Raw genomic sequence first — 23,834 nt, 5'->3', positions numbered from 1 at the left:
AGCACCCTGAGAAGCCTCCTGTTCCGTGGCTCTCGGTGCGTTCCCTAAAGTTTCTCTTTCACTGCGGAGTCGAGACCCAAGGCCGTGGGAGGTGTCATCGAGTCCCCGACACCTACCACCCTTGTCGGTGGGGAGCCGGCTACTCAATATCTAGGTGCCTCCGCGGCCAGCCAGTCGCCCGCTGCCATGGGCGTGGCCGCGGCCGGAGCGGCCAATGGGAGCCGCGGCGGGGGGCGGGGCCGCGAGGGCGGGGTGGGCGGGGCCGGACGCAAGCCGCTGTGCTGCCCTCGCTGCGCTGCAGCGTGTTCTCCCGCTTCGGTGCTGGCCGGCTCTGGTCGCAGCTGAGCGTGGGTAGGAGGACTTGCGGAGCCACCGGCGCCGGGTAAGTGCCTGACCACTGGGCCGCGGCCGCGATGGCCGCTCCGCGCCTGCTCCGGCTCGCTCCTCCGCCCGCCCGACTCTCTTTCGCCACGGTGTCCGCGACCAGCCGGCCCGGGACTACTTGCCCCGCCGCGGGCGGTGCTGCCCCTCCGGTCGGCCTCGGCCGGGACTGGGACTGCGGTCGGACTGCGGTCCCTGAGAGCGCCGACGCGGCCGGGCGTTCTCGGGGGCTGCCGCTGCTCCCGGGTTTGCGTGCGGGGCCCGGCTGCCCGGGGCGCGAGGTTCCGGGGCTTGGCCCCGCTCTTCCGGCAGGGGCGCCGGCTCCCGGGCCTCATCGCTTGGGGGCGTGGGGTGACTCCTGCCCCAGCGTCTCAGATCCCAAGTGTGAGGCCCATGTGGGACCTCGGCGTGTGTGCCCTGGCCCCCGCGGTACGTTTCTCCTGTCTCTGCATCCCTCCCACTCGCGGTTCATTCAGAGTGTGCAGCCCGGGCGCCAGCGAGCTTCCTACTCTGGGAGAGGGCACGCTCGCTGTACTCTGAATTGCTCCCGGACACGCCGGGTTGGCTCACCTTTGGAGGGACGGGGGCAGTTCATTAGCTTGGAAGGTTCATGTAGCGCTGCACTGTAGCGCCTTTTCTAGGTGTAAGTAACTTGATGTAAAGCGTTTGCAGGGTTCAGCATTGTCGCTCCTGCGCAAGAATAGCAGAACAATGTCGGGACTGCCCTGCAGGGGTCGATTTGTCCTCCTGTTGTAGTGAAAAAAGTTGAAAGGAATGAATCTGGTCTTGGCTCTGCCGCTGCCAAGTTTTGTGTTTGTGGGCTCAGTTAATTCATGTGACATGAGGTATGACTTCTAAGATGCCTTTTCAATTTCACGTTGCATAGGTCTGTGATGAGCTTATTTTGCATACTGTACCTTTAAAGGCAGTTGGAAATAGGGAAAGTCCAATGAAAGGCAGACATATGGGGAATAAAGATTTAAGAGGGATCATTTTAGAGACCGTGATTCCAGTTTCAGACTGTAGACTGAAAAGGGAACACACGTAAATTTGAAAGAACTTACCCAGAATTAATTATATAACAGGAACTTGGAAAGCTTTCAAAAGTTCCAGCAGCAATTACCGTACCGTATTTTACCTCTCTTTGCAGCTGTGCAAATGAGGTAAGGAGAAAATAAGTACTAAGAGAAAACAGAGGAGAGGGGATATGGTAAGTTAGTACATATCTTAAGTGTAGGGAGACGCCTTTAGAATCCTTTATTTGTATCAAAGACATTTTTACTCAAGTAACACTTAAAAAAATAGATGGGAAGTTTGTATTTCCTTTGCAGAAAAATTACACATTTATTCAGAACGTGCAGAATTTCCTACCCTCCCACCTCCTGATATATATATATATGTATATATGTATATATGTATATATATCAGAGACAGATACAGAAACAGAGCATAAGTGGGGGAGGGGCAGAGAGGGAGCCGGAGACACAGAATCCAAAGCAGGCTCCAGGCTCTGAGCTGTCCACACAGAGCCCGATGAGGGGCTCGAACTCATGAGCTGTGAGATCATGACCTGAGCCGAAGTCCTACGCTTAACTGAGCCACCCAGGTGCCCCACCCCCAAATATTTTTTAACAGAGTTTGGAAAAATAGTGTCTGGCTTTGTAGTACATAGAGGACAGATCACGTGTTCCTTCAGGGAGACCTTAGTTTGTGTACTTTGTAGCTGTGCGACTAGGGAAAGTCACTCTTCCTCTCTGAGGTGGTCGGTCTTTCCTCAGTTGTGCAATGTGGATAAGGATACCTATTTCATAGGCTTGTAAGGATGAAATAAAATCCTTTATGTGGAAAACGTACAGCAATGCCTGTCATATCAGATATTTGATAGTGAAGGCTGTTGTTGTTAGTATTGTGTTTATAAGGCAGCAGAGAAGTGGTGACTGGGTTTGGTCTGGCCAGAGGGTATGGCCTAGAAGAGGAGTGCAGAGTGGGAAGTGATTCCCAAGCACCATTATCTGGCACTGGAGTTTTTGCAAAGTTGTGATTCCTTCCCTGGATCTCAGGCCAAGATGTTGCCCAGACACTAGACTGCTAAGGACACATCAGTCTGCCTGACCGTGCTGGCCTGTCAGTGTTGGGACTTGAGTAGAGTTGGGATTCCGCCCCCGCCCAAAATTGTGCTAGGACAAAGAGAGCTCCAGAACAAAGAAATGGTTTAGCTTACCAAAGATTGCAACTTGGGATAGCTGACGCCACCATCTCAGCTGGCTGTGGCCAGCATGGCTTTGGGGACATAACGTCTTCCATTCCAGAACCTTTTTTGTTCGGGTGTTTGACCGACTACTGATACTCTCTGGTTGCTGTTTAAGCCAACATATTCTTTCTTTGACACAGTAAGCATTAACCTGGGAAGGTGGGCAGTAAACTTAACTGATCCGGAATCTAGTCCTAGCATTCAGAAAGGAAAAGAGAAGAGTCCAAAGGTAATTTTTACCCTCTTCCTGCTAACTTTTAAAAATTGGAATTGAATAGAAAGTACTTTCTTACAGTGTAACCAGGAGCACAGAAATGGATGCGCATTTGTGGAAGATCAGTTTATGGTCACCGGTGGTTCACAGGAATAGGACCAAATGGGTGCGTGCTGCATCCACTTGATTCAAACCCAGGGGGAGGCAATTCCACAATGGTTTTGAGCTCTACTGGGGTACTTGCATATGAGTATAATCCGGAGCTTTTTTGGGTTTTGATCTAATTAAAAACACCGATGGAAGAAAAAGTAGCCAAAAGTAGCCATTAAAACTAAACTAGTAAAACAAATAAGGTGAGGCAGGAAAACGGAAAGTGACTCAGTGAGATGGCATGAGGTCATATGACAAAATAGTCTTTAAAAAAAATGTTGTGTTTGTCGTTAAGTTAGAGATCAGTTATAATTCCCTTTCGCATAAAGTTCTGCTAACATTTTGGAGGATGGCTTGTGTGTGTGTGTGTGTGTGTGTGTGTGTGTCTGTATATATAAAGACACACACACATACATGTGTAGGAAAAAAATCAGTACTAAATAAGATGAATAAAAAGAAGGATCACCTGTAACATCATCACTGAGCATTAACTATTTAAAATGGGAATTTAAGGGCGCCTGGGTGGCGCAGTCGGCTAAGCGTCCGACTTCAGCCAGGTCACGATCTCGTGGTCTGTGAGTTTGAGCCCCGCGTCAGGCTCTGGGCTGATGGCTCGGAGCCTGGAGCCTGCTTCCGATTCTGTGTCTCCCTCTCTCTCTGCCCCTCCCCCGTTCATGCTCTGTCTCTCTCTGTCCCAAAAATAAATAAAAAACGTTGAAAAAAAAATTTAAAAAATAAAATGGGAATTTAAGTAGTAAGTATTCCAAGGTGTGAATTGGCTGCCATGTATTTAACTGGATGATTTTCAGTAACACAGATGCTCGCAATGTCCCTGAGATCTTCATTCAGTAGGTAGGGCCCTAGTGTATATACTTTTAGGAAACTCTGCAGCCAGGTTAGGAACTCCTAATAAGGAGCCGTATGTTCCACACAGATACTTAATGCATATATAGTGTCACGTCCAAGAAAGTAAAAGCCAGAGGGAGGGGGGACTGGTGATGCGATATTTTCGAACTAGATAAAGGTGGTGGTTGTACAACATCCTGAATGTATGAGGTGCCGCTGAATTGCTCACTAAAATGAGTATGTGAATTTCACTTCTGTAAAAAACTCCCCCCCCAAGTGTTTCAACACTGACTTCATATACCTTTTGTTGGAAAAATAAATTGCTACTGTTTATATTGATTATCTACCTTCTGAATATTATATCCTCTTAATACCTTTATCTTAAACACATTTTTGTTGCTTATAGGATGCACCTTATCAATAGTACCTTTTTGTTTTTTTAAATAATAACAATAAGGATATTGTACTTTGTCAAATTGGTTTCCATGCAACACCCAGTGCTCATCCCAACAGGTGCCCTCTTCACCCACTTCCCCCCCCCCCATCAACCCTCAGTTTGTTCTTAGTATTTAAGAGTCTCTTATGGTTTGCCTCCTTCCCTCTCTGTAACTTTCCTCCCCCCCCCTTCCCTCCCCCCTGGTCTTCCGTTGAGTTTCTCAGGATCCACATATGAGTGAAAACATATGGTATCTGTCTTTCTCTGCAATAGTACCTTTTTGAAGCTGCCTAATAATATTTTCTCCTTAATTAAAACACCATCACTCCTTTATGATTGCATACAGCCTCAGGTGGTAGCAGAGAGAATGCTGTACTTGGAATCAGAACACTTGGGTTGGAGCCCCATTTCTGCCCCATTAGCCATGTGGCCTTGGACAAGGCACCTTGCTGGGACTCCGTTTCCTAGTCTGTTTTCCTGTCCTCCTGTCCCAAACTTGTTGGGGGATCTGCTGAAATCATTTATATCAGACACTTTTCTAAAGTTACAGCATTTCCACACATCACTGTTATGTAGTTATTGCTTTGTTGTTGTTTTTTTTAAGTTTAGTGTGAGAGAGTGAGACAGAGAGAATGTCGAGGGGCAGAGAGAGAGAGAGAGAGAGAGAGAGAGAGAATCCCAAGCAGGCTCTGCGCTGTCAGCATGGAGGGCTGTGTGGTGTTCAAACTCAGGAACAGTGATATTATGACCTGAGCTGAAATCAAGTCCGGCACTTAACCAACTGAGTCATCCAGGTGCCCCTGTTGCTTTTTTTTTTTTTTTTTTTAATTTTTTTTTCAACGTTTTTTTTAAATTTATTTTTGGGACAGAGAGAGACAGAGCATGAACGGGGGAGGGGCAGAGAGAGGGAGACACAGAATCGGAAACAGGCTCCAGGCTCCGAGCCATCAGCCCAGATGCCTGACGCGGGGCTCGAACTCACGGACCGCGAGATCGTGACCTGGCTGAAGTCGGACGCTTAACCGACTGCGCCACCCAGGCGCCCCTTTTTTTTTTTTTTTTAAACTGAATTCAGGAGAATCCAAGAATGGATTAAGGAAGGTACTACTGGACAGTTAATGAATTATTGGATTTATTATTAATGTGTTCTGACAGTTTATTTAACCTACAGTATTCGTTATTGTGAATTTAGTAAGACTAAGAATTAGTTACATTCAGATATTATCGCTTCTCGGCCTTTTGGCTAAGATCAAGTGCAGATATTACTCAATGTTTTTGAGGATAATAAGGGGCTGAGCTGAGTGTTGGGGGGCACAGTTTGTTCTTGATCCTGAAACACATAAAGCAAATGATGATTTTCAGGTTCCATTCTTAGAGAGCCTTTTATCTTACTCACTTGTAGCCAGTCTGAATTCGGTTAATGTCCATGAATGAGAATAGCTATAGGTAGATCCATTTACAGTCTCCTTTGGGTTCCTTGTGTTTTTTTCTTAGTTTAAGCAAGCCCCCTGGCCTTGTTGTTAACTGACATTTTTGGCAATGGTGACTTTTCTTGAGAAATATAGTCTTGAGAAACTCCTAAAACATGCAGATTACAAACACTGGGTGTATCTCTTACCAATAATGACTATAATAAATTAGGAATTTTATTTTATTTAAGAATTTTTTTTTTATGTTTGTTTTTGAGAGAGACAGAGAGCACGAGTGGGGAAGGGACAGAGAGAGACACACAGAATCTGAAGCAAGGTCCACACTCTGAGCTGTCAGCACAGAGCCCAATGGGGGGCTCGAACTCATGAACTGTGAGATTATGACCTAAGCCGAAGTCAGACACTTAACCCACTGAGCCACCCAGGCGCCCCCGAAATTTTATTTTAAACCCAGAATAATTATGGTTAATATTATATACACAAAAGTGTGTTTATCTGCATGTTTTTCCTGTTAATGGACATGAGGCCAGATTTACCAACTGAAAGTGCCTAAAATTGCAGAATGTGTCATGAATGTGGGGGACCTGGAATGGCAGGCATGTAAATATGTTTATTTCACAGTGTGTGAGCACCTTCTAAGTGACAGGAAGAGGGAAGGCAGCATTTGTTGAGGGTCTTTTCTGTGCTAGTTTAAAAATACATATTTAATCCCCATAATAGGATTAAAAGCTTGGCATTTTATTTAGTTTAGCAAATAAAAGTATGGGCTCCAACCCCAATTGGTTGTGTTGGCTGCCTTGATGGTGATGATATTGATGGAGAAAAAAACCTAGAGATGAATGGGAGCTTCCTTAGGAAGGAAGCGGTGTGGCTCTGACCCCGGAGTCCGCCTTTTTCCTTCATACCGAGCTGCCTCCCAGCTATTAACACGGTGCAGTTAAGAAAAGAACGCCAACATTTACAGAGTGTGAACTGGAAGTATATTTTGGTCCTTTTCAGTAATTGTCATTTCACCTTAGGACACTGGGTTGCAACATTTTTTCGGTGCACCTGAGGGACTCACTGAGACAGTGGCAAACAAATAACAAATATTTGTTGCGTGAACGTGAATAGATGTTAGATAAAATGGACAGCCCAGAAAATAGCCTCCATTGTGCTCAGTACATACCCCATCTCAGCTTCCCAGCCTGTTGCGTTACTTAAGGTCTGAACGGGATGAAATGCGGTTTACTAGCGAGCTGGGCCTGGCTTTATACAGGTGAGCCCCCCTCGGGAAGTGGGGTCCGGGGCGGGGTGGGGGGCGGCGTGGAGGGCATTCGTCTGCGATGCTCTCCAAATGGAACACAAGCCTAAAGGGGAAACTGCTTGTGCGGGAAGTCACGACTTTGAAATGCCTCCCCTTTGTGTCCAGGAGAAGCCCTGTGGGAGGCTATGTTCCTCTAACCAAAGGAGAAGGGACCGTGCTGAGGATGTCGGCCCTCAACTGGAAGCCCTTCGTGTACGGCGGGCTGGCCTCCATCACGGCCGAATGCGGTAAGGTGCCCCTCCACCCCCCCCCACCCCCCGCCTGGATGGTGTTGCGGGGGGGGGGGGGGGGGGGGGGGTCGTTCACGTGCTGCACGTGATGCCAATTAAAAGTTAAGGTCGCTCTCTGGTGTTTGATGTGATTGGAGGTGACACACAGAATGCGAGAATATGACACGTTAATCTCCGATTTCAAAACACCCTCCTTTTGGTATGTTTTTTTTCAGACAAACAGTCATTTTGGCTCCCAGCAGTTTAGGGGCCAAAGTTCAATGTGGAGAAAGTGGAACCTGGTAATCAAACGAGTTTTATCAGTCATTCCGAGGGTCCCTCTGTCCCTGTTTTCCTTGTGCTTTTCGCCACTTGGCCACCGTTGGCACAGGAGGCCGCGGGGGCCAGGTCTGACTGTCATTGCGCAGTCACTCCGTAATTACGCACACGGTCCACGTTGTACTGGTGGCTTCCTCTTCCAGTGCAGTTCCACATCAGACCCCATTGATCGCTGTCTGTTCCCTGTCGGAATTGCTTCACCGGATACCGGTTGTGCAGCTGCCGAATGCCAGGTGCTGGGCTGGACGCGTCATTTGCTTCCAGGGCCCGGGCGCTGCCGTCCTGGGACAGAGGCTGCCCCTGGGGAGCCGGTGAGGCCCGGGGCTGAGGGGGTTAAGGCGCGTTAACCACCCACCCACTTGGTTCCCTGTGGGGTGGGCTCTCCGTTCCACAGCGAATCGAGTTTCCCGACAGTGTCCAGAATTCGGGTAGACTACCTGTTGGGCGCCGTGTTTAACATCTGTACCTGCGTTCACAGATTTACTTCTAGACTGCAGAACACGGAGTGAGAAACTCCCTTAGCAAATGAGCTTACCCCCCCTCTTTCATATTGGACCTGATTTTAGCCTTCACACATGCAAAAGATGGTAACATATTTTAAAATGGATTTCCGGTTGGTGTAAATCATTCCCTGTACCTTTTTTTTTTTTTTTTTACAGCGATGCACCCTCTCAAATCCTATGTAGAGTAAGATGGGAACCAAATAAAAATGTAAAGAAAGGAAAATACGTTTATGCACTTTTTGGTGTATTTTTAATCTTTTGGTTCCTAATTTTTAAAAAATGTTTATTTTGAGAGAGAGTGTGTGTGTGAGCCAGGGAGGGGGTCGGAGGTTGGGGGAGAGAGAGAGGGAGAGAGAGAGGGAGAGAATCCTAAGCAGGCCCCACACTGTCGTAGAGCCCAACGCAGATACGGGGCTCTATCTCACAAAGCGTGAGATCATGACCTGAGCCCAAATCAAGAGTTGGATGCTTGGGGTGCCTGGGTGGCTCCGTCGGTTAAGTGTCCGACTTCAGCTCAGGTCATGATCTCACTGCTTGTGAGTTCGAGCCCCGCGTCGGGCTCAGTGCTGACAGCTCAGAGCCTGGAACCTGCTTTGGATTCTGTATCTCCCTCTCTCTCTGCCCCTCCCTCACTCATGCTCTGTGTCTCTCTCTTTCTCAAGAATAAATAAAACATTAAAAAAAAAATGAAAAAAAACCAAGAGTTGGATGCTTAACCAACTGAGCCACCTGGCACCCCTCTAATTTTTTTTTAATAGAAAAAAGATTGCAAAGTATCTGCCATTTCTTAATTCTGTTTCTTAGTTTACATTACAGTCGAAATATTTTCTCAGGAATATATCACCATGTATTCTTTATTTGGTGGAATTTCTTTTTATCAAGTGAAATATGTCTTTTTAAAAAACCTTTAAGGTACTTTTCCAATTGATTTAACCAAGACACGGCTCCAGATTCAAGGCCAGACAAATGACGCAAACTTTAGAGAAATCCGGTATCGAGGAATGTTGCACGCCTTAGTGCGGATAGGCAGAGAAGAAGGGCTGAGAGCCCTGTATTCAGGGTAAGTAGACCTTTGTGCGTTTATATTGGACTATTGACCTGTTAAATGAATCAACTGAAATTGAAGACTTCATAGAGAAAAAGTAGACATCTGAAGTGTATTTGAAAAGAGCAAGTAGCTTGGTAGCTTTTTCATTTTTCATTTCAGCCTTATTTTCTACATACCTTTTATGTAGCGAACGTTGTGTTGGAAGTTTTTTTTTTTTTATTGTATTCAAATACAGCTAATAATGCAAAATTTACATTTGTTGCCACAAAACATTCCATAATTCACCATGTCACTCTGAAAAAAGCTCTTCCCCTTGGCTATTCTGAATTACCCAGGTTTTTGCTATAGTGAAAACGATAGAGTAGTCTCCGTGGGTAAGTGTTGTGAACCACTTTTCTGTAATTCAGCATTTAGTGAACGGTGTGCTGAAGGTGTGGGCTGGGAAAGCGAGTGAGACAGGTGCCTATGGGAGCCCAGGTCCCTGCAGGAAACAGAATTCACTTGGGTGGTTTCTATGAGGGGACTTCAAAAATGTTTTGATGTTTATTTTATTTTTGAGAGAGAGACACACACACAGAGTGTGAGCAGGGGAGGGGCAGAGAGAGAGGGAGACACAGAATCTGAGGCAGGCTCCAGGCGCTGAGCTGTTAGCCCAGAGCCTGATGTGGGGCCCGAACTCACGTACTGTGAGATCGTGACCTGAGCCGAAGTCAGCGCTTAACCGACTGAGCCACCCAGGCGCCCCTCTATGGGGAGGCTTTAATGAAGGGGCTACTTACGGGTTAAGGGAACAGAGGAAGGATATTGAGGCACCCAGAAACTAGCGAAGTGAGAAATTGTTACCAACCCTAGGCCCAGAGGGACAAGGACAGGAATGGTGTTAACAGCCTGGTAGGGCTGGCGTCTGGAAGGAGCAGACAGTAGTTGTCGAGGGATGCTTTGGGAGTGGCCAGGGAGAGAATACCTCTTCCCCCTCCTCCCTCCCTCGCATCATCTACTGGTGGAATCCCCCCCTGAAGTCAGCTGGCAGGGGAGCCTGAGTGACGTGACCCGTGGGCACCACCCTCTCAGGGCGCAGAGCATCACAGAGAAGGGTGAGACTGGATCCGGGGGACAAATGGGGTCAGCAGCAACACACACACAGGCATGAAGGGGCTGTCGGTTAGTGGGGGGCTGTAGGTGTGTCAGCGGGATTACAGTGCGGTCTGATAATGAGTACTAGAGCCTGGTAGAGGCCGGGTATCGAGCCCAGACTGTGGGAGCAGGGGAGGGGGTGGGCTTCAGGAAGGCTGCTTGACCCCAGGGGTGCTGGGTCTGAGCTTGAAGGGTCAAGAAGAGTGAGTTCGCCAGGCGAAGTTAGAAGGGAACTGTACTGGGGAGCCTGGGTGGCTCAGTTGGTTAAGCAGCTGACTCTTGATCTTAGCTCAGGTCTTGATCTCAGGGTTGTGAGTTCAAGCCCCACAGTGGGGCTGTTAAGTAGCTGTGGAGCCGACTTAAAAAAGAAAAAGGAGGGGGGACTGTGTTTATACAAAGTCAGCAGTACGCACAAGAAAGCGTGGTACATTCTAGTAATTACATGCGAGTAATTCGGCGTAGGTATAGTGCTGGAGTTTTTGAGTAGCCAGAGCTGGAATTGGAGCCGTAATAAGGGGTCAGGACACGGACGGCCTCAGGACACGCTAAGCATCTTGATTTCCTCTAGCACACCACAGGTCCCAAATGGGTGCCTCACAGCCCTCCTACCTACCAGTCAAGGTTTTTGTTTCTCACTCGAGCCGATATTTTAAACTATGAGAAATTGCACATGGAAACCGGGGAGTCCATTTTCTTGAGAAAAGTCAACATCTGGGCACGTGTTCATTCACTTAGGTTTCTGGTTTACCGAAACCCCTGCTGCTCGCAGGACGTGCGAGGGTGCATGAGACCCAGCCCGCTGCACTCAGGGTGTCTGCCCGGTGCCCATAAGCGCTTGAGTTTGCTGTGCCTATGGCGGGCAGAAGGTGCTGGGGGGTTTTCAGTAGGGGGACTGACATGATAGGGTTTCGGTGGTAAAAAGAAGCCAGCCTGCCATAGGGAGAAAGAATGAGAACTGACAACGCTGGAAAAAGGCTGTCGCACAGGAAGCAGAGACAACGATTTTCTGAACAGAGGGATTGTCTTGGGGACAGAGAGAAAGAAGAGAGCTTGTTTAGGGCATAGGGTTGACCTGATACGTGACCTAATAGACGAGGGGGTGTGGAGGAAGCAGGGGACAAGGCTAATGTCTTGATTTCTGGTTTTCAGCCAAGGTGTTGATGGAGGTTCCGTTTTCTGGGTCAGGAAACAAAGAGGAGAGCCGATAGGTTGGGGCGGGAGGACACTTAGCTCCGTGTGGGACACTGGATCTAGGGGTGGGTGTGGGACATGCGAATTGAGACATCTTCGAGGCAGTTGGAAATGCATCGTTGGATCGATGCAGGAAGCAGGAATTTCGGAGTCGTCAGTCTTGGACAGTGGTGGAAGCCATGGGAGTAGACGAGCTCACCCGGGGAGTGCGTGGAGCGGGGAGAGAAGAGAGAGCCTAGGGCAGAGTTCCCCAGAACACCCCAGGAAACAGAGGTAGGGAGGCTGTAGAGAAAAGGGAGGAAACGGGAGAGGGGGATGTAACGGAGCTCAGGGAGGAGACCACAGCACGGAGGACAAAGGGCGGATGGCAGCAAGTACCGCGGAGAGGTTATGTAAGATACTAAGTGAAACATCATTTGATGCAGTGGCAGCGATGTCAGTTGGTCACCTTGGTGAGGGGAGTTTTGATGGCGAGGGGAGAGGGACGAGGAGGATCAGCTGGGGCAGATAACTGCCCCAGGGTGCTTCTGGGCTCAGGATGGCCAAGAGAGGGAGAGGAAATAGCAGGGCCTCCGAGGAGGTGGGAATTGAGCTCTAGAGCAGCAGCTGAAGAGTGATAGATGCTTGCCGAGGGCAGATTTCTCGAGGCGCTTTGTCCCAAGAAAGGACAGCCCTTTCATTTGAATAGAACTCCACGTTCACTTACGTTTTCATTAAGGATAACTACAGGGGGCTGAACTTTCACTTAGTGAACTATTAATTTGCACACATTTTACGGAACCCAACTATATTTTTGTTAGATTTTGAATTTCGAGAAATCTGTTTGAGCGTAGTTTGATTGTGGAAGGCCACTATCTGTGTGTGTGTGTGTCTTCTAGAGGATTTAAAGTGCTTTTTAGAATTTCTTTTCTTTCTTTTTTTTTTTTTTTTTTTTTTTTTTTTTGAGAGGGCACGAGTGAGAGGCAGAGAGAGAGAGAGAGTGGTGGGGAGGGAGAGAAACAGGGCTCACCCAAAGTGGGGTTTTGAGCTCATCAGATGGGGGACTCAAACTCATGAACTGAGATCATGCCGTATGCCGAAGTCAGGAGCTTAACAACTGAGCCACTCAGGTGCCTGGTTTTTTGAATTTCTTGGGGTCTTGTCCATTGGTTTGACAGGATTGCCCCTGCGATGTTACGCCAGGCTTCCTATGGCACCATCAAGATAGGCACTTACCAGAGCTTGAAGCGACTGTTTGTTGAACACCCAGAAGGTGAGTGAAGAATCTTTTCTCTACTTGTGGACAGGAGGTGGGTTGGTTGTGTGACTTTTTTAGTCAAGATCAGATTTTCTTGAGCCTAATTGTGACTTTACTGCTGAAGAGAACTCTGGGTATAAAGTCTGAATGAACCACGCTTAAGGTAAGTCAGTTCTTTTTTTTTCTTAATGTTTATTTATTTTTGACAGAGGGAGAGCGCAAGTGTGTGCACACATGCACACACGCAAGCAGGGGAAGGGGAAGAGAGAGGGAGACACAGAATCTGAAGCAGGTTCCAGGCTCTGAGCTGTCAGCGCAGAGCCTGATGCGGGGCTTGAACTCACGAACCGTGAGATCAGGACCTGAACCAAAGTCGGACGCTTAACCGACCGAGCCACCCAGGTACCCCAAAGCAAGTCAGTTCTTGGCTGAATTAAGGGGAACAGCAGTTAAAAGGAGCAATCTCTACAAATATTTTAGTTATCCTCATCTACAGAACTCCTAGACTAGAGGATATGTTGTTATAGTTCTAGCCCACTTAAAATTTTCTAAAATCAGGATTTTTTTCAGGAAAGTAGTGAATACATTTCGTAGTATTAAGAACTGAATTCTTGAGCGCCAGCCGACTGTTGCGTGAGAGTGGTCAGCAGGGGCTGAGATGCTTTAGCACTTTAGTACGCTTCAAATTAAATATACATGGTGTGCTTCAAAACTTTATCTTCATGGTTATCTCATAGGAGTGTATCTTTTTTTAAAATTTACTTTTATGTTATTTTATTTAAAGATTTTTAATGCTTATTTATATTTGAGAGAGAGAGACAGAATGCAAGTGGTGGAGGGGCAGAGAGAGAGGGAGACAGAATCTGAAAGAGGCTCCAGGCTCCGAGCTGTCCGCACAGAGCCTGACACGGGGCTTGAACTCACGAGCCGTGAGATCATGACCTGAGCCGAAGTTGGGTGCTTAATCGACTGAGCCACCCAGGTGCCCCGGAGTGTATCTTTTTTATTCTCTTATGAGATATACTTCATCTTAATTAGTACAGTGATACGCATTTACACATAAAAGTGAATTGGCAGATGGCTGCTCACTTTGCACGATACTTTTTAGATGTCAAGTAAGTTTGGGGCGCCTGGCTGACTCAGTCGGAAGAGTGTGCGACTCTTGATCTCTGGGTCATGAGTTCGAGCCCCATACTGGGTGTAGAGATCACTTAAATAAATAAGTAAATATTTTTCAAAAACAACAAATTGAGAGCAAATAGATGTCAAGTAATTTTGCTAGGCAAAGTCCTGATAAGCCAGCAGAATTCCTAACATTTTAAAAATGGCTTGATTCATAAAGCAGAAATGTAATTATTCCCTTAAGATATACAAGAGGTATGCAAATGAGTTTGCACCTATGTTTGAGTTACTGATAATGAAAAGTTGAATAATGTGTGCTTGTTTATAGATGAAACTCTACTGATAAATGTGGTGTGTGGAATTCTCTCTGGAGTCATATCCTCAACCATCGCTAATCCAACGGATGTTTTGAAAGTAAGCAGTGCTATCCATATCTGATAGGCACACTCCCCCCACATTTTCTTACTGGGAACAACATGCAGATAATGAAAGTCTGCGAATGTAACAGTTTTGTAAACAAATGTTTACAGTTTGAGTGCCATGAAGGCTCTCCCATGAGGGAGGATCTCCCACTGATAACGGACATCAAAAGTAGAGCTCGTTGTGGAGACAAGGTCTTTGGTGACTAAGCAGGAAAAAAAATGTAGGCTCGGGTACATTTGAATTTCATTTTTCATTGAAAATCTTCCCTGGTTTTATTGGTTCATTAAAAAATCGAGAGGCTGCAAGTTCTGTACAGGTCTGCTCATTAATGACCTATTTCTGAGCGTGTGATGTTATCTGCTAACTTGATTTCAGGATACAGTGATGGAAATATTTCCTTACTACAGTTAGACATAAGTGTGGTAAGGTGGATGATCTTATTGATAATAACAGGGAAACTGCCTCCTTAAATCCTTTCTGGAGTAAGGCAAGGGAATAAGCTAATTAAACATTTTTTTTAATGTGTATTTATTTTTGAGGGAGAGAGAGAGAAAGACAGAGTATGAGTGGCGGAGGGACGGGGAGAGAAGGAGACACAGAATCCGAAGCAGGCTCCAGGCTCTGAGCTGCCAGCACAGAGTCCGCTGCGGGCCTCGAACTCACGAACCTCGAGATCACGACCTGAGCCGAAGTCAGACGCTTAACCGACTGAGCCACCCGGGTGCCCCAAGGGAATAAACTAATTGAACAAAATAGAAATTAGGCAGGGAGTTGCTTTTCATCCCTCTTAAGATGTTTGTCTCTGTCCCTTCCTCTCCTTTTTGTTCCTGTTAGTTAACCGGCATCCACTATGCCTCTACCTTCTGCCAGTTGATGTATTATGTGCTTAGAGTCCAAAAATGAGTATGATAAGGACCCTGCCCTCAGAGCCTTCAATCTACTAGGAGATTCTGACAGATGTCAGCACCTTATGTAGCAGCGTGTTGAGGGCATTACACTTAATGCACTGTCAGGGTGCAGCACGTGTGAAGGTGCTTTTGCTTTGATTTTACCCTTTGTCGGGGAAAAGCGGAGAAAGATCTCCATACTCCCTTTAATATCTTAAACATATGCTGGGCTTAGGGATAGGCCATTCCTGTGTTTTGCGTGGCAGTAACAGCTTTTCTTTAGAAGTCGGAGGTAATGTTTTTGCTCCCTCGATAAAAATAAGGTACCGATTTTTAGTGAGAAATCCCTTTTAATTTTAAAAAAATACAGAGAGCTGGGGCGCCTGCGTGGCTCAGTCAGTTGAGTGTCTGACTTGGGCTCAGGTCATGCTCTCACAGTCCGAGAGTTCGAGCCCCGCGTCGGGCTCTGTGCTGATGGCTCGGAGCCTGGAGCCTGCTTCGGGTTCTGTGTCTCCCTCTCTCTCTGCCCCTCCCCTGCTCATGCTCTGTCTCTCTCTCTCTCTCTGTCAAAAGTAAGTAAACATTAAAAAAATACAGAGAGCTACATCAAACATTATTTTTACATTGGCATCTCAGTCATGTGAATTCCACAGCCGTTCTCGAGTGTATTTGTACATTCAAGTGTTAACGGAGTGTGACGGACATCATGTGGTTATCCCGTGCTCAGCTCGCCTGCATACCTTTTGGCTCAGCTGGTTGGAAATAGTAGTGGCTTGAAGTAACTAATTTAAGAAATCTGCTTGTCCATGCTTCATGCTGCGAAATATGCTAGATACTCCTATTAATTATGTGAAATCTTAGTATTACCATCACCTTCTCTTTCCTACTTATTAACCTGTAAGGACATAATGTCATTTCCTTTCCTTTTCAAAAGGCTTTTTAAAAAAAATCAGGTTTTTTGGACACTTAATGAGCTCTGGATTCTACTGGATGCATTTTGTTGATTCCAAAGTGCCTAAGAACCAAACCTTAAAAATGTTACGTCTGCAAAGGGCATTTAAAGCTAGCATGACGATAGTGTTTATGCTATGATTCTTTTCTTTTAATGGTTATTAAACAACAGATCAAATGATATTCAAAGGTCTACATTGGGGAGAAATGTGCTGTTTCCTTCTCATGTTAATCTTGAAAATAATCTCTAGATACGGATGCAAGCCCAGAGCAGCACCATTCAAGGGGGAATGATAGGCAACTTCATTAACATTTACCAGCAGGAGGGAGCGAGAGGATTGTGGAAGGTAAGCCTGCAAAACAGAGCCAGCTACCTTAGTTCTTCCCTTTTTCCCTTTGAATTTATTCTTTCTGTTCCTATCATTTTATTTAATCTGAAAGGCGAAATGGAGTAAGGGAAGACAAGTGACGTCTGCCCTTGAAGTTACTTTCTTCCTTAATTTCCTTGTCTGGAAAATGGAAATATAAGGATTATGTCATATTTTAAAATACCTTTTGAATAATTTATGTATAATTATGAAGAAGATTGAGCACTTTGTTGTTTACTTTTTCTTTAAAAGATTCTCATAGAGGAGGGTTTTCTAGGTTATAGTTAAATCCTGGGTTATTTTTGTTTTAGGTTCATTTACTTATTATTTTGGGAGGGGGAAGAGAGGGAGAATCCCAAGCAGGCTGCGTGTTTTCAGCTCAGAGCCCCATGTGGGGCTTGATTCCACAAACCGTGAGATCACGACCTGAGCCAAAATCAAGAGTCTGACGCTTAACCGACCGAGCCACCCGGGCGCCCCTGCATTTTGTGATGTGTATGTCTTCCTGGTCCCTAAGTGAAAACCATTACTAGGCAAGCGCTGGTATGGAGTGCCATTTCCTGGTATTCTCTTGACCTGTCAGTTCACAGAATAGACCGTAAGGGTCATCTAGGACAGTCTTCTCAGTATGTACTAGGAAACCTGAGCTTCTGTGAGGTGATTGGTCCTGGCCAGCGTCTGGCCAAGGTCATACGGTTAGCGCCAGAATCGGAACTGGACATGAGCTTCTGACTTCTTTACCCTCTGGTCTTTTCTCCTCTGTCACTCTACATTTTTTTGGCAAGGCCTACTCCGGGAAGAGCTCTCTGAGTCTTGATTATTTGTCTTCTTACCCAGGGCGTGTCCCTTACCGCGCAGAGGGCTGCTATCGTCGTCGGTGTGGAGCTCCCGGTCTATGACCTCGCCAAGAAGCACCTGATTTTCTCGGGCCTGATGGGAGACACTGTGTATACCCACCTCCTGTATGTTTATAGATTTCAAAAAAAATAATATTTTAGGTATGCATGAGGTCAGGGTGGCAATTTGCTACAAATCTATAGAAATTTTAAAGAAGGTATATTATAAAGGTATTATATTCTCATATTTGGAAAGTTACACATCCGGAGTGAACCAGGAAAAAGTGAAAGTCCTTGTCTGTTTACATGGGTAACCATTGTCAACAGCTCGTTTTTTAGTCACATGCAAATCTGTCTACAAAAGTATTGTGTACTTTATTACACGAGCAATATCATGATTAGCATTCTCTAACTTGGCTTTGTATTTCTATTATTTTCAGTTTTTAGCTTTCTGAGGTATAACAGACAAAATTGTAAGCTATTCAAAGTGTACATAATGATTTGATACACCTGTACAATGTGAAAAGCTCTGCCCCAGAGTTCATTAACACATGACATTCCTTCATGTGTCTATGATTGACCTTCCAGAACCTCACAGGTATTCTTAGTTGAGGCTGGAATTTATAATCAGTGCTATATTTAAGAAGTTTGTGCCGTGCTTTAGAGATGGGCGTCTTCCTGGAAACGTACCGTCTTGTCACATGTCACTGTAACGTAGTCTGGGAGGATGCTGTTTCTTGCCTTTAGTGGTGGTGGCAGCTCGGTGGTGAACTTTTGCTTTTCCGTTGGCATCTTTTTCATAGCTCAAGCTTCACCTGTGGTCTGGCCGGGGCCCTGGCCTCAAACCCTGTGGATGTTGTGAGAACACGTATGATGAATCAGAGAGTCCTTCGAGACGGCAGGTGCTCGGGCTACACTGGTACCCTGGACTGCTTGTTCCAGGTGAGAGGGCGCAGTCACCTGTGCGGCGCTGCGGGGTCCTGTCACAGCTCATTAGCCTCCATGTTACCACCTGAAGAGTTTCTTAGCATGGTCAAAACCACAAGGGTTTAGAGCAAAACCCTTGTCCCTTGTAATTGTATGACTTTGGTTGATGTACAGACTCTATACCTCAGTTTCCTCGTTAGTGAGGAGGGACGGTAATTGCACCTGTGTCACAGGGTTAGTGTAAAAACGAAAGAATGCTTACCAAAGAGCACAGTGCCTGGATTCACGTAGTAAAACCTTGTTAGCATAATTCATAATGATGAAAGACACTGATGTTGAAATAAGCAAGCTTATTTTACTTAATCTTCAACATTCTAGTGGTTTGTTTTTAATCATTGAAACTGCCCCCCAGACGCGTGTGAATATCTCTGTGTGTGTGTGTGCATATATATATATATATGCACCCACATATATATGTATGCATATATTTTAACCTGAGAAGTAACTAAACTTTGAGGGTTATTATAACTACCATAAGTGATGCTCTGTGAAGCCCTGAGATGGTACCCAGTTTGGGTCACACTGGGGCTAACTTTTATACATACAAAATCTAGACGAATATTTAGAAATGAAAGTTCATTTTCTTTACACCTCTGCTCTGCTATACAGGCTGAGAAGAGAGTCATGCTTTCTGATATCTGTGTGTCTCCTTCCAAAATGTGTCTCCCTCCCCGTGAGTCAGACTGGAATGAATATCCTTCATTCAGACATCTCTCGAAAGAACACGTCACTCTGACAATAATTCTCGGTTTAAACAGTGGGGCTTACTGTTCCTGAGAGGGGGGAGGTTCGCAGCTGTCTGTCTCCCTGACCGGACTGCCGGCCGCCCGGGGTTCGGGGCCACTTGGCCGTTCCTGTTCTCTGGCGTGATGCTGGCCCGTCCTAGACTTCAAGTCTGCCTTCCCGACGCAGAGATACTTGTTTTTATTCTCCTAATGACATGAAATAGTGGTGCTCTGAATGACATCTTTACCACCATTGCTTCACTTTTTTATTTCCGACCTGCTTGTGAGCCCGAGTGGCAAGGAGGCGAGAGGTTCTAATTGGAATTAAATCCCACTTCTTATTCATTCCGCTGCCATTTGTCTGCTTGGGCGTGGGCTGGTTGGACGTCTTCTCCCGTGAAGAGGCCTTTAAAGAAGAAAAAGGGGCAGGAGGGCACTGAGTTTTTAAGCAGTCTTTTCGAACAGGATTTTATTTTTAAGAAAAGTTGATCATTCAGTCTGCCTACTGAGTGTTAACACATTTGACATGATTGGAAAGTTAGATGTTAACTTTTGTCTCCCCCTCCTCCCTTTCCCTTATAACAGACATGGAAGAATGAAGGGTTTTTTGCTCTGTATAAAGGGTTTTGGCCGAATTGGTTGAGACTTGGTCCTTGGAATATCATTGTATCCTTTTCTGTCGCAGTACGTCTGGAAAAAAAGGTGCAGCGAAAGGAATATTGTTTGTATAAACTGTCATGTTATTAATGATAATTTAGAAGTGGGTTCGTATTCTTTTGAGCTCCTCCGATTCTAAGAAATAACTATTTGCTTTCTGTCTTAGAAGGTATAAAGTCTCTGTGCTGGGCCAAGTGAATCTTGGTATAGTGATAGTGTTATTGAAAGGTAATGGTATCAATACAAACTTCTATTCAGTCTGTTTTAGAAGCTGGGAATATTTACGATTACAGAGAGAGAGAGAGACAAGGATTTTCTATCCTTAGCCACCATTGGGAAGGATGCGGTCTGACAGCACTGTTGTAGAATGCTTATTTTAGAGAGCACCTGAGGTTAAACAGGAATTAGCTCCTGAATTATTGGGCTGATAAGCAGTGTTTCCTGTATGCCAAAGTGGGAGACAGGAAAGAAGTAGCCGTTCATTAGACACGAAAAGGCAGAATTACATAGAAGGGAATGTGGTTTTCACCATCTCTGTTTCTCTTTATCTGCCCCTCCCTGCTGAAGGCCTGCCTAGTGGTGACCCTCGAGAGGGCGTCCCAGGGCTTGCTGTCTTTCACTTTCACATAGAATTTTACTGTTTGGGCAAGTCTGCGCACAGCAGTCACCAAAGCTGGTCAGCGTGGACGTGATCTTCCAAGAGGCTCTTGGAACAGACGCTAGGGCGCTGATGTTATCTAAGCTGTGATTGTTCTGTTCCAGGCTGGCCTTGGGAAGGCTAATGGGAAGACCTTTGGGGGCGGATAAGGATCCCGGGTGTTTAATCATGTGCATGGCCTGTGGTCTTCCCGGACATACTTGTTAGATGTACTGTGAGTCCGTTTTTATGTGTCAGTGTTGTTCAGATGGCATTTTCGTTGTCAGCCTCAACCAATAACTGCAGTTTTTTGTGACCTATGAGCAGTTGAAGAAATTGGATTTGTGACAAGTCCAGGCTGCACGAGACAGCGCTCTGAAAACGCCTGCTTGCGAAACAATCAAGCTTCCTGTGTTTCACGCTGCTTCTCACTGCTTGGCTCGTCACAGATTCTGAAGCATGCGTGAGCAACAGCCGAAGACGGGGTTAGTGCACATTGCTGTGTGTTGGCAATGGATGCTCTGCATCAAATGTTTAATGCCACAAACTGACATGCAAACACTGGTCCTTACCATGGAAGTGCCCTTAGACATCAAAGACGGCATGCAAAGTGCGCGTTTCTTGCTCAAGAAAACTTGCAAGAAGATCAGGAACTGTGAATTGTTTTCTCCAGGGGACGGTAGCACCTGTTGCCCTCTAGCGAACAGCTGAGAATAGCAGAGTGCTCTAGGGAAGCTCGCAGGAACCACGGAATGGAGCCTCCAAGAGGGTATTACTGTTCCTGAACTTCTGGGGACGTTTGCTTCTTGTCGGCTGAAGACATTTCACGCGTGGAGACCTGGCCCTTTCAACTCCAGGTGTAAACAGTGCAGGAAATAGATCTCTGGAATATTGCACTGCTTTATAATTTCCTATTTTGGCAGGATCTTTCACTTACAATAAGTGATTTTAAGCCTTTGAAGGCTTGACCTTTGTGAGGAATTGTTACAAAGTATTAATATCTAAACCCATGATGGTGAGATACCTTGGCTTTGAGACTGGCAAGGTTGCTGTTGACGGGAGGGATTTTTAGCTGCGTGGGTTTGGTCTCAGGTAATGTTGGTAATTTGCTCTGATTTTTAGCCCAGTTTTATTATTTCTCAGTCTGTAAAATGGAGATATGACATCTACTGATGTTGAGGCTCAAATGAAGAAAATAATAGCGGCTATCACTTGACTTGAGGGTCAGTGTGTTTACATCAGTCACGCTGTCATCTGGCTGGAATCCCAGCATCCACAGTTGGGTGCAAAGAAGAGAGTCGTTCTCACTGGAACCCCCAACAAAGCCTGTTGTTAGAGTCCTTGTGAAAAGAAAGAGCACAGTGTAAGTTACAGTTTTATTACTTTTTCCTTAGCAAGATGTTGCGAGTGAATTGAAGAATTGATTTTTCCGGATTTCCCAGATTTTCCTTCAGTTCAGGTGATCGTCTGTTCAAATACTTCCTGTCTTGGGCTTCCTGATTGGTTTGGATGGAAAACACTTGCTTGACATTAAAAAAAAACTCTTTAGTACCGCACCTGTTTTCTGGTTTCTGAAAGAGGTCCATAGTGTCTTCCTTTCTTTTTCTAAAGACAACAAAAATCATTCTCCCTTCTCTTTCTCTCCTTCATCTTGTTCCTTTGAAAATAAAAAGTGACTCCGAGAGCCCTAAGACCTTTATACACTTCTCGCGGGCTGCCCCAGGGCAGGGAACATATTTACTTGGGTACCTTCAGTTCTAGCCTTTGAGAACATTAAATACACACTAACTGGGGCTCCGGGGCAGACCCTCCTGCGGGGGCGTGTGCTCAGCAGGTGCCTGGTGTGTCCGGCCACCTCCCTTGAAGCAGAAAAGAAGGAACCCCGGTTTTTCTTATGGACTGCGCAGTTTTGCTGCCAGTCCCTTCCACTTTGCCTTCTTTATTAATGTTTACTTGGAGAAACATTTTGTGAGGCAGAATTGCAGTTCCAAACCAGAGACAAAGTCGTTAAAAAGAGAGAGGAAGAGGTGGTGGCGTGGCATGTAGGGGCTAACGGGTTAAAGACGTAGCTGAAAGTCCGGCTCCCCTGGCCCAATCTGGATGGGACTCTGCAGAGCTGAGCTCACTTGGCTCCCACTCCTGGTACTGAACCGTATCTTTAGACGGAGATTTTCTTCCTCTTACCAAGACATTCCATTGATGTGGTAAGGGCTTTCTCTGGAAAGGCTTTCACTTTTGAGTTCTGTGAGTTTAAAGGATTACTTTTTAAGAGTCACTTTTTTTTTTTTTTTTTTAACGAAGAAAACATATATTTTTAAGTGTACATATAATTTCTAAAACAGTAGAAGCAAATCCTTTTGAAGACCGGAAAGAGTCAACGTCCTGCAACATTCATTATGTCAGTTTATTCAAATTATGCATATGTTCATACCAGGATAAGAAGAAACTCAAACCTCACCATAACACCTGAGCACGTTTTTGAGACAAAAATAGAGTATTTCTCCAGTGTAGCTTTATTAAACACATTATACAGAACAGGATCTTAACCTGTTTTGGTTTTTCTGTTTCTTGAAAGAGTTCATGCAGTTGCCACGCTCCTAACCAGGAAAGAACTTAGGGACTTGGAGACTCGGTTCCCTTATTTTCAGGGGTGTGGCTACAAGTCCCCCGACCTCCTTGGATATTGCTTAAATGTGGCAAAAGGATTTTTAGCTTTTATAACTAAAATGAAGATAACGGATTTTTTTTGTTTGCTTGTGGATTTGTGTAATCATTGATGCTAAATGTTGCTGATCTGTGATCTAAAAATGGCCCCTGTTCATATTTATTCATGAGCTAGAAATAGTATGTATTATATAAAAACTATACATTTTCATAAGCCTTTATATTTCAGGCTCTTTATTTAAACATTGTTGGAATATGTGGCGTAAACCTTGTTTCATTATTTAATAAACTGGACTAATACATAATAATCGAAATGACTTGTGGTTATTTTGGATAAATAGAAACCTTTAAACAAAGATAAGCTCCAAAGAGTCTCGAAGGTTGGAGTAGAAATGGCACGTGTGAAAGTGGCTGCAGACATTTCTCCTCGAGGAGAAGTTGTTGGGGTTTTTCTTTTCTTTTCTTTTCTTTTCTTTTCTTTTCTTTTCTCTTTTCTTCTTTCTTTCTCTTTCTCTTTTTTCCCTTTCTTTCTTCATTCATTCATTCATTCATTGTTGACAAAGAGCACAAGCAGCAGAGGGACGGAGAGCAAGGGAGAGAGAGAGACTCCCAAGCAGGCTCCCTGCTCAGTGAGGAGCCTGACACAGGGCTCCGTCTCACGATCTGTAGATCCCAACCTCAGCGGATATCAAGATTCGGACGCTTAACCCCCTGAGCCACCCAGAATCCTCTTAATTGCCTGGACACCTGTGTGACCTCCCACTCTTTGAAAACCTCTGTAACCCAGTAGAGGCTGGTGACTCTGATTTGTGGACTGGCTTGGGAAGGTAGCCTGGAGACGGAGAACAGCAGGGTGATGACATCATCTATGCCCTGAACTTTCAGGGTCTGTCAGTCCCTCC

The 23,834-nt window shown here is 45.6% G+C and overlaps 1 protein-coding gene across 3 annotated transcripts; it reads left to right on the top strand.

The window, feature by feature from the left end:
* Window positions 1-284: 284 nt before the first annotated feature.
* On the top strand, window positions 285-23,240 carry SLC25A30 (solute carrier family 25 member 30). Of its 3 annotated transcripts, none has more exons than XM_049646978.1 (9): window positions 285-382; window positions 7,120-7,241; window positions 8,978-9,125; window positions 12,596-12,690; window positions 14,126-14,211; window positions 16,310-16,405; window positions 17,264-17,388; window positions 18,066-18,204; window positions 19,560-23,240. In XM_049646978.1, exons 2-9 carry the CDS (start codon window positions 7,178-7,180, stop codon window positions 19,719-19,721), a joined length of 915 nt encoding a protein of 304 aa, XP_049502935.1. In that variant the 5' UTR covers window positions 285-382; window positions 7,120-7,177; the 3' UTR covers window positions 19,722-23,240. The 3 variants fall into 3 exon arrangements, with proteins under 3 accessions (XP_049502935.1, XP_049502934.1, XP_049502933.1); XM_049646977.1 differs by lacking the exon at window positions 285-382 and having other exon boundaries at window positions 5,344-7,241; window positions 19,560-19,640; window positions 20,575-23,240; XM_049646976.1 differs by lacking the exon at window positions 285-382 and having other exon boundaries at window positions 5,344-7,241.
* The last annotated feature ends 594 nt before the right edge of the window (window positions 23,241-23,834 follow it).

The sequence above is a fragment of the Panthera uncia genome (assembly GCF_023721935.1).
Source record: "Panthera uncia isolate 11264 chromosome A1 unlocalized genomic scaffold, Puncia_PCG_1.0 HiC_scaffold_16, whole genome shotgun sequence".
In the NCBI taxonomy this organism is placed as follows: domain Eukaryota; kingdom Metazoa; phylum Chordata; class Mammalia; order Carnivora; family Felidae; genus Panthera; species Panthera uncia.
This window is presented reverse-complemented; position numbering and strand designations above follow the sequence as displayed.